The 8,914-nt window shown below is 49.9% G+C and overlaps 1 protein-coding gene across 2 annotated transcripts in view; it reads left to right on the top strand.

Annotated features, from left to right (window-relative positions):
* Window positions 1-311: 311 nt before the first annotated feature.
* rfx5 (regulatory factor X, 5) overlaps window positions 312-8,914 on the top strand; it is a 9,789-nt gene continuing 1,186 nt past the window's right edge. Inside the window, exons 1-11 of one of the 2 annotated variants that reach the window (XM_076164387.1) lie at window positions 312-350; window positions 1,038-1,190; window positions 1,667-1,700; window positions 1,848-1,930; window positions 2,089-2,211; window positions 2,858-2,974; window positions 3,075-3,153; window positions 3,326-3,524; window positions 4,166-4,260; window positions 4,673-4,798; window positions 4,909-8,914. The exon at window positions 4,909-8,914 is cut by the window's right edge and continues 1,186 nt beyond it. In XM_076164387.1, the coding sequence (XP_076020502.1) occupies window positions 1,069-1,190; window positions 1,667-1,700; window positions 1,848-1,930; window positions 2,089-2,211; window positions 2,858-2,974; window positions 3,075-3,153; window positions 3,326-3,524; window positions 4,166-4,260; window positions 4,673-4,798; window positions 4,909-6,009 (2,079 nt within the window). In that variant the 5' untranslated portion in view covers window positions 312-350; window positions 1,038-1,068 and the 3' untranslated portion in view covers window positions 6,010-8,914. Of the gene's footprint in view, window positions 351-1,037; window positions 1,191-1,666; window positions 1,701-1,847; window positions 1,931-2,088; window positions 2,212-2,857; window positions 2,975-3,074; window positions 3,154-3,325; window positions 3,525-4,165; window positions 4,261-4,669; window positions 4,799-4,908 lie in introns of both variants that reach the window. The other variant, XM_076164386.1, reaches the window with a different exon arrangement.

Genomic DNA, 8,914 nt, shown 5'->3' with positions numbered 1-8,914 from the left:
ATTGATACGTATTTGTACAGCAGCAATTGCTTCACTAAGTTTGAAATGTTAATGAAATGTAGTTTTGCTTTGCCGTTAAGTTACACAGAAAGGCGCCTGTTGCTATGCAGATTTGATCGGAGAAGCCCAACTGTATTGTCACTGGGCAGACCAGGACACCGCATCCAATCAGAATAATTTTTGTCAGAAAAATATTTCTGCTTGACGAATAGAATTGAGCCCCTTTCGGGTATCTGGGTAGATGTTGAACACCTGACCAATCGGAATAGACACAGGCTTTGTAGTCAGGCAGACATAACAAAGTCGTCCAATCACAAAAAAAACGGGATATTTGCTGTATCTTGGCTCAGGTACTTTCTTTTTCTTTTCTAAAATAATTTCTCTAACTTGTTTCATAAAATTGATAATGTAGTAGTGTCGTAATTTACCAAATACGCGGGGTATTTATTTTTATAGTCCAAACGGCGCGCAAAAACATGTTTGAGGGCTGTTTCGGCGCTTGTTAGCTGATAGCCACTAGCTAAGCTAGGCGTTTAGCTTGTCGCGGTTCATTTTTGTAGTAGCGTACGGTGGAATGTTGAGAGTGTGTAACAGACATGATGTCACTCTGTGCGGGGCTGAACCACACGCTCCACACACCGGCGCGGTACAAATCCAACGGTCGTCCTGAGTCGAAGCTCAGTCCACTAACGCACTAAGGACCGTTGTGTGTGTGTGTGTTGTTAGCCAGTTAGCAGGAAGGCGAGCTGTGTGTGTGTTGTGTTATGGCAGCCACATGACCACCGGCGCTATGCTCGCGGTAAACACGGAGCATGGCGGACTCCGCTCCGGTACAAGTCACGCTAGCGGTTATGTGACCGTGACAGCCGGCATGTGTCACTACCGGGCACAGCGGGTAGCAACAAGCGCGAGCCCAATAGAGTTGAGACACACGCGGGGAGGGGGCTGTCTGTCTGTCTGTCTTACTGACTAACTGTCGTACTATCCATCTGTCTGTGACCGAAACGGTCACACTGTCTGTCTGCGTGTCTCCTCAGATGGTGGGCAGTGGTGGTTAGTCTGGTCCAAATGACGCAGGACCAGCGGCACCAGCGGGCCGATGGCTCTCATATGGGCGATGGTGATCTGGAGGCAGCAGAGGGCGACACTGAGCCCAGCATGCTGCTGCAGAAACTGAAGAGCAACATCTCGTAAGTCAGAACGATGACGTGTTCTGTTAAGAAGGACTTTTCTCTCAGTTTGATGACCTGAGGAGGCGTGGTCCTGTTCTGCTAGAGCAGGGGTGGGGAAACTCCGGCGATCTGGCCCGTGAGACAGACTGGCAGATGGCAAAGTACATTACATTACATTACATTACGACCATTTGGCAGACGCTTTTATCCAAAGCGACTTACAGCGACTTGCTCAGGGGCACCTCGGCAGGGGCTCGAACCGGCGACCCTCCGGTTCCCAAGCGGAAGCACCACCCACTGAGCCACTGCCTCCCAGATCCACAAAGTAAAGCAAAGTATGGCCCGTGAGGGCTGATGGCAACATCAAAATGGCCCGCGATTTGAAAAAGGTTCCCCACCCCTGTGCTAGAGAGAAACATCTGAGGAGCATCTGAAGGAAACAGGCTTTAGGTTCTGGTCTGTTGTGTTTGATCAGCATGTTTCCTCTCTTGCAGTAAAACCGTACAGACCAAAGTGGATCAAATCCTGGTAGGAACACACAACTTTCACTTGAGTTAATCTGCACTGTGAAGCTCACATGGTAACACACGGAGCAAACTGACACGCAGCAGGCAGTGATGAGAGGAGGAGGAGGAGGAGGAGGACACAGAGTTATGTGTGTTTCTGTTCCCACAGCAAGATGTTCAGAGATTCTCCGACAATGACAAGCTGTACCTTTACCTCCAGCTGCCCTCTGGACCCAGCTCTGGAGACAAGAGGTGTGTGTGTGTGGGCTGGTCCTGGTTGGGGCCACAGAAGGAGGGAAGAAGTTACAGCTATAGTAGCACAACATGAGAACTGCAGAAGAACAAAACAAAATGTGTGTGTTTTATATTTAAAAGTTGAAAACTGTGTGTGTGTGTGTATGTGTGTGTAGTGGGGGTGACTCTAGTTCATTCAACACAGCCGATCAGCTTCACACCTGTAATTGGATCCGTAGTCACCTGGAGGAACATTCAGACACCTGCCTGCCCAAACAGGACGTCTACGAGACATACAAGTGAGAACACACACACACACACACACACACACACACAGCAACACTGAATTCTAACTATTCTGTGGTTTTTCTTTTAGTTTGGTTTGAATGACGTACTGAGTCAATAAAGTGATCAGTTCTGATGCAGATCCATTCAGCCTGTCTGTCCTTCACTGAATCATCCCCATCTCAGCTCCATGATGCTGCTAGTTGATGTTTGTAGCTCTGCTAGACACTCGGCTGTGCCTGGAGACACAGAGCTCCTATCAGAAGAGGACTGAGGTACCACCAGATCCAGATCCTACTGATCCAGATCCTACCGACCCAGATGTTCCTACATGATCCCATGTTGGCTGTCCTTTGTGTCTGCTACCATCTAGTGGTAACCTTGTGTACTCACAGGACGAGCAGTGTTTCCTTAAATGAAATGGTTAGAAAATGACTGAGGAGTGAAATGACTCAGAACACACAGCCCAGTCAGACTGAATGTGATCTGGACCTGAACCCACTCACCACAGAGTAGACCTATAACGTGTTTTAAAGAAGTAAAGCATGTTTATGTTTGTCTCTCTCTCTGTCTCTGTGTCTCTCTCCGTCTCTCTCTCTGTGTCTCTCTCTCTCTCTCTGTGTCTCTCTCTCTCTCTCTCTCTCTGTGTCTCTCTCTCAGGCGGCACTGTGAGAACCTGCAGCATCGTCCTCTGAGCGCTGCAAACTTTGGCAAAATCATCAGAGACATTTTCCCAAACATCAAGGCCCGACGGCTCGGTGGCAGAGGACAGTCCAAATATCCTTCCTACAGCTACACACACACACACACACATTCTGCAACATGTTGTATGACGCAACATGTTACATGATGGCTTCCTTAGCGTGACCGCTAATACGTACTGTTACAGTGGCATCAGGAGGAAGATTGTGCTCAACATGCCTCTGCTGCCAAACCTGGACCTGAAAAATGACCCGGTACACGCTCTACACACTCAACACACTCTACAGACTGTACACACTTTATACACTGTACCCTAACCCTGACCCACACCATAACACTGTCCCCAGTAAACAGGGCCCATGCTGTTTCACACTGTGTGTGTATGTTATGAGGTCTTAAAGTCTTTCTCTTCCCTTTGGGCTCCAGGTGGAGTTGACAGAATTGGTCCAAACCTACAAACAGGAAGTGACCGAGGCGGCATGTGAGCTGATCTGTGATTGGGCACAGAAGATCCTGAAGCGTTCGTTTGACACGGTGGTGGAGATCGCTCGTTACCTGATCCAGGAGCACATCGTAAACCCGCGCTGCAGCCAGGCGGAGCTGGTGATGTCTGCAGCTCTGGCAGGTGTGTGTGTGTGTGTGTGTGTGTGTGTGTTTACATGCATGTAAAACCTTCATCCTACAGTTGCAGCAACAAGTGGATTGAATGTCTTTGAAGGTAAACGCCCCAAATCAATGTCACCCTGCTCACTGACACTTTGATCATGAGTGGATAAGTCAGGGGTCGGCAGGCGGTTGGCTTTTTTGGCTCTTTCAGTGAAAAAGGTTGCCGACCCCTGCCCTAAGTTTAGAATTAAAACATGTTTATTTTTTACATACAAAATGTTGCCTGCGTCTTTGAATGCATCACAAATGAGGAAATGGTTGAATGTTCATGAATGAATCATTTCTAATTTGCAGATCTCCAAATCTCTGAAAGTTGGAGTTGGTTACAAACAGCTGAAGGTGTCCTGAGTACTTGAAATGTTCTGAGGTCAAAGGATGAGACTCTAGTTTGGTTCCTAAAAGTGGCAAATGCGATGAAATGTCACATTTATTTAGCAATTTCTCAAAATATAGGAAAGTGGAACCACCTGCCTCTGGGTGGAGCAGCTGATGGTTGTGTGAGGGTGGAGACACATCTGTAGGTGAAAGAAGTGAGAAGACCTGAGAGCAAACAAGAAGTCCAAAACAAATTAAACCTAATTTGAATCTCATTTTCATTAGGAGGCCCAGCCAAACCTCACAAGGTCATCAAGAAGACACCTTTCTCCTCTAAAGGGGGCGGGGCCGAGAGCGAAGGCCGAGGCGGAGAGCAGAAGGTAAGAAGGGGTCTCTCACTCACACACACACACACACACACATACACACGCTTGTTTAAAGCTATAAATCTTTACTTCTGGAAGAATTCAATTCATCAGAAATGTTTCATCTCCACTTAGATTTGTTACATTGAGATTCTTTTGGTTCACTTTAATGCCACACAGATTGATAATGGACTGAACTCATGAATGTGACCCTGATTTGACCAAAGATAATTGATGATTAAGGATTGTAAAGTTTGACCTGACACACACACACACACACACACACACACACACACACACACACACACACACACACACGTGCGTCCCTCACAGACGTAGACGTGCTGATGAGGTCGCTCTGTGTTCTCGTCCACATGGAGACGTTTAGCTTAAGCCGCTTCTGACTCCGCCCTCTATGTGTTAGAAGGATGCTGGAGACTCCTCCTCCTCTTCGTCAAAACCACAGCCGGCAGACAAATCGTCGGCGTCGGCCAAACCTTCGTCCCTGGACGCTCCGCCCCCTCCGCCCTCCGCTTCCTCTCTGCGTCCTGCGGTAGGTTGACCTTCATTTCAAAACAAAGAAAATAAACTCAGGAATGAAGTGAGGTGATTGTAGTTTTGTCTCCATCACAACAAACTAAAGAAAGTCTCATGTAAATGCAGGTGGAAGCCTTTATGAAGCAATTACCCAGAATCCTCCCCAGGAGCGCCGTTCCAGATAAGACTCACCTTTCTGTCCGCTCCTCTCCACCTTCCCTGGCGCCCAAAGATGCCTCGGGTGTGGGTGGGGCATCTGTAGCCGCTGCAGCTGGAGGGGTGAAGGTCATTGCCATGGCAACGTTACCCCAGCAGCAAGGCGGGGCCGTTCCAGTGATGATCCTGCCTCAGGGCTGTCTGTCGTACACAGAAAGAGAAAAGGTGGCTCCGCCCCCTCCACCACAGCCGCCGCCCCCTCCTCCTCCTCAGCAGCAGCAGCACGCAGCGGTCAGCGTCACTCCGGCAACTCCCACCTCTGTGGTGCAGCAAGCACGTGGGAATGTCAACAAGCGCCCCCTAGAGGTGGTGACTTCAGGTGCATGCGCCGGAATTTCCGGTGGTTCTGCAGCAAGCGCTCCCCCTGTGAAACGGAAAAGAGGTCGGCCAAGAAAAACTCGTCCAGAGGACGGCCTCCCTGCTGCTGCTCCTCCCCAGTCTGCTGCTCCTCCCTCCCATCCGCCCGTCATCACATCCCTTAGTGGGAGTGTCATCCAGAAAGCCTCTTCCTCCTCCTCCTCCTCGTCCACGCAGCAGGTGGTGGAGCTGGTCTTCCAGGATCAGCCGGGCTTGGTTATGGCAGCCCAGCTGCCGGCGATGTCGGACCCGGCGTCTCGGTTGGCAGTAGAGCACCGCAGCGTGGTGGTGCAGTGTCAGGCCGCTCTGGAGCCAGAGCACCACGCCCGGCCCCTGCTGCTGCTGCAGAGTCCGGCCAAGACGGGCTGGGAGCTGGCGCCGTCGGGCCGCACCGCCATGGTGGAGGTGATCCAGAAAGCTCCCAGACCGAGCAATAACAACAGCACCATCCCTCAGGCTGCTGCTCACCTTCCTCCTCCCCCTCTTCCTCATGAAGAGGAGGAGGAGGAGGAAGTGGCGTTAATGTTAATACCGGTGGATCTGCACTCATCTCTACACAGCAAACCCTCCTCACCGTCCACCAGTTCATCCGTCAAAAATGAAGAGGAGCCAAAGGAAATTTGCCCCGCCTCCTCCAAGAAAGAGGGACACTAGCCCCGCCCACTGAACATGACTCTTACTAACTTTGTCTTTGTCAGAGATTATATTGACTTTTTCTTTCCCAGATATTGTTGCCACAGTAACAAGCGCTTACCTCAACCGAGCAACAAAGGCCCTTTACCTTTTCTCCACCCTCATTCTGACAAGGAGGCGGAGTCCAGAAGCCTGAAGCCAAGATGGAAGAACTGCGGCAAATAAAGAGAGAACTGCAACATTTCTGTGTCACGTGATCCTGACTGACAGATAGATAAACCATGCCCCCTTCCCGCCAACATTATTATGTGATTGGTTTGTTGCCATCAACCGGAGCTGGCAGGACTGTCTGTTTGGTCCGTCTGCTCCCCCCCCCCCATCCTCTTCCATATCGGTGGAAATCCCAGATTGGTGCCAACAGGAAGCCAGTCGAGGATAAATGAAGCCAAAACACTGAATAACAAACCTTCATCTGCACTCGTAAACACAGCGGACGCTCTTAGAAACCACGTGGCTGTGATTCTTCCTGTCTGTCTGTGTTTTGTGCGCAGGGCGGCGGAGCTTGAATGAGTTTGTTCCCTTCTCCTTCCTTCTTCCTTCTGTTCAAACAGGGAGAGTTGAGTGTCGTTGTGTCCTCAGGAGAACAACACAAACGCTCTGCTCTCTCCTCCCTCTCTTCCGCCCTTTCTCTCTTGATTTCTCCTCTGCTGGGCTGAGACTGAATGATGCAATGATCCCAGGAAGAAGGAGGAAAGTGTGTTGGTTCATGTCCAGATCTTACGGGTCAGAGCCTTGTGAAGGTTCTTTGTGCTAAATGTATAAACCTCTCCAGATTCTCCTTCAGTTCAAAACCAGAGACACTGCACCCACCAGTGGACACATATTGACCTGTAAGGCCCCTAGTGACCTGTAACGCCCCCTAGTGACCTGTAACGCCCCCTAGTGACCTGTAACGCCCCCTAGTGACCTGTAACGCCCCCTAGCGACCTGTAACGCCCCCTAGTGACCTGTAACGCCCCCTAGCGACCTGTAACGCCCCCTAGTGACCTGTAACGCCCCCTAGCGACCTGTAACGCCCCCTAGCGACCTGTAACGCCCCCTAGTGACGTGTAACGCCCCCTAGCGACCTGTAACGCCCCCTAGCGACCTGTAACGCCCCCTAGTGACGTGTAACGCCCCCTAGCGACCTGTAACGCCCCCTAGCGACCTGTAACGCCCCCTAGTGACCTGTAACGCCCCCTAGTGACATGTAACACCCCCTAGCAACGTGTAACACCCCCTAGCCATCTGTAACGCCCCCTAGCGACATGTAACGCCCCCTAGTGACCTGTAACGCCCCATAGTCACCCGTTATAACCTGTCGCCGCACGATGGCAACTGGATGTGGTGTTTTTGTCTTCCTATGGGGCTGAGTTAGTGGGCAAAGACGAAGTCCACTGGTTGGTGCAGCGTGTCTCATGTGGGCTCTGATTGGCTCATACTGCTTGCCGCTAACGTTGCATGAGGATTTATTCATGTTAGCCTAACATGCTGTTATTAGCTGTAATGCCAAATGTTTGCATGCTAATGTAAACATGGACATTGTAGCGGAAACTCAATCAATAAGTTTGGTAACTTTAAATGTCAAGTCACTGTTTTGGACTGAAGGTGAAGCGCAGCTGTGCTCTTAAAGTGTGTGTGTGTGTGTGTGTGTGTGTGTGTGTGTGTGTGTGTGTGTGTGTGTGTGTGTGTGTGTGTGTTCCGCTGTCTTTCAGACTTCACTGAAACAAAACAAAAGTTGCACTGTTGGAAGTTGATAGTTAGGGTTTGTCATGTATTTATTGTTACTGAGTGAGGCTGACGTCGTGCCTCATGCTGCACTCAGCTGCTCTGCGAGTGGCGGCGGCTCATTGATGGTACCAGAACCTGTGAAACAGGCTGGAAAAAGTGAGTTTGACTGTGATAGAAGATGAAGGTGAAGATTAGAAACAGAAGGACGTTTGAAAGCAATGTTTCACTCTAAACAAACTACCTTCATCTTCATCATCTACACCTCTGAACTGTGAAAGGTCCATTCAAATACCTCCAGACCTGAACCCCAAACATCTCCACACTGAGAACACACAGAGGTCAGACGATGAAGATGAAGTGAGTTACATAGCTGGTGTATCACTTTAAGAGCTTTTCCTTACTTTAATAGGTTTCACTGCAAAGAGGTGCTGAGCTTCATCTGATTCACCTGGACGAGAGGAGAAACCTGCTCTGCATCTGGAGCTCCAATTCCTGTCCTGCTCTGGAGTTTGTTTAGCAGTGAAATGTTGCTTCAGCGTGTGTGTGTGTGTGTGTGTGTGTGTGTGTGTGTGTGTGTGTGTGTGTGTGTGTGTGTGTGTGTGTGTGTGTGTGTGTGTGTGTGTGTGTGTGTGTGTGTGTGTGTGTGTTCAGAGGTCATAATGGTGATGAATGAAACCTGAAGGTGACACAGCAGCTGCAGGGCTAAACTGGGCCTCAGCAGAACCACTCTGGTCTGAAACCAGCCCAGGTTTACATGGCCTGCATATTTCTTGTTCTACTGAGCTCATTCTGGCAGTCAGCATCGTGTATAATACATGTTTTTATGACGAGAGGTGCAGTGATAAACTCATTCACAGAGAAGAGAGTTGATTCAACATCAAGAACTGAGATTGAAAGTGGTCCACTCAGGCTCAGCTCAGTTAGGCTCAGCTTGGCTCAGCTAGGCTCAGCTTGGCTCAGTTAGGCTCAGCTTGGCTCAGTTAGGCTTAGCTCGGCTCAGTTAGGCTCAGCTTGGCTCAGTTAGGCTCAGCTTGGCTCAGTTAGGCTCAGCTTGCCTCAGTTAGGCTCAGCTTGGCTCAGTTAGGCCCTGCAGCATTTGAGTGAAGGTGGATCTTTCACTGTGGAGCCATGTTGCATGGAAACTAGAAACGGGTCA

The sequence above is a fragment of the Genypterus blacodes genome, unplaced genomic scaffold, assembly GCF_046128005.1.
Source record: "Genypterus blacodes isolate CSIRO-AG114 ecotype Tasmania unplaced genomic scaffold, CSIRO-AGI_Gbla_v1 ptg000134l_1, whole genome shotgun sequence".
Classification (NCBI taxonomy): domain Eukaryota; kingdom Metazoa; phylum Chordata; class Actinopteri; order Ophidiiformes; family Ophidiidae; genus Genypterus; species Genypterus blacodes.
The sequence above is the reverse complement of the archived record's forward strand: the minus strand, read 5'-3'. Positions and strand labels throughout refer to the sequence as shown.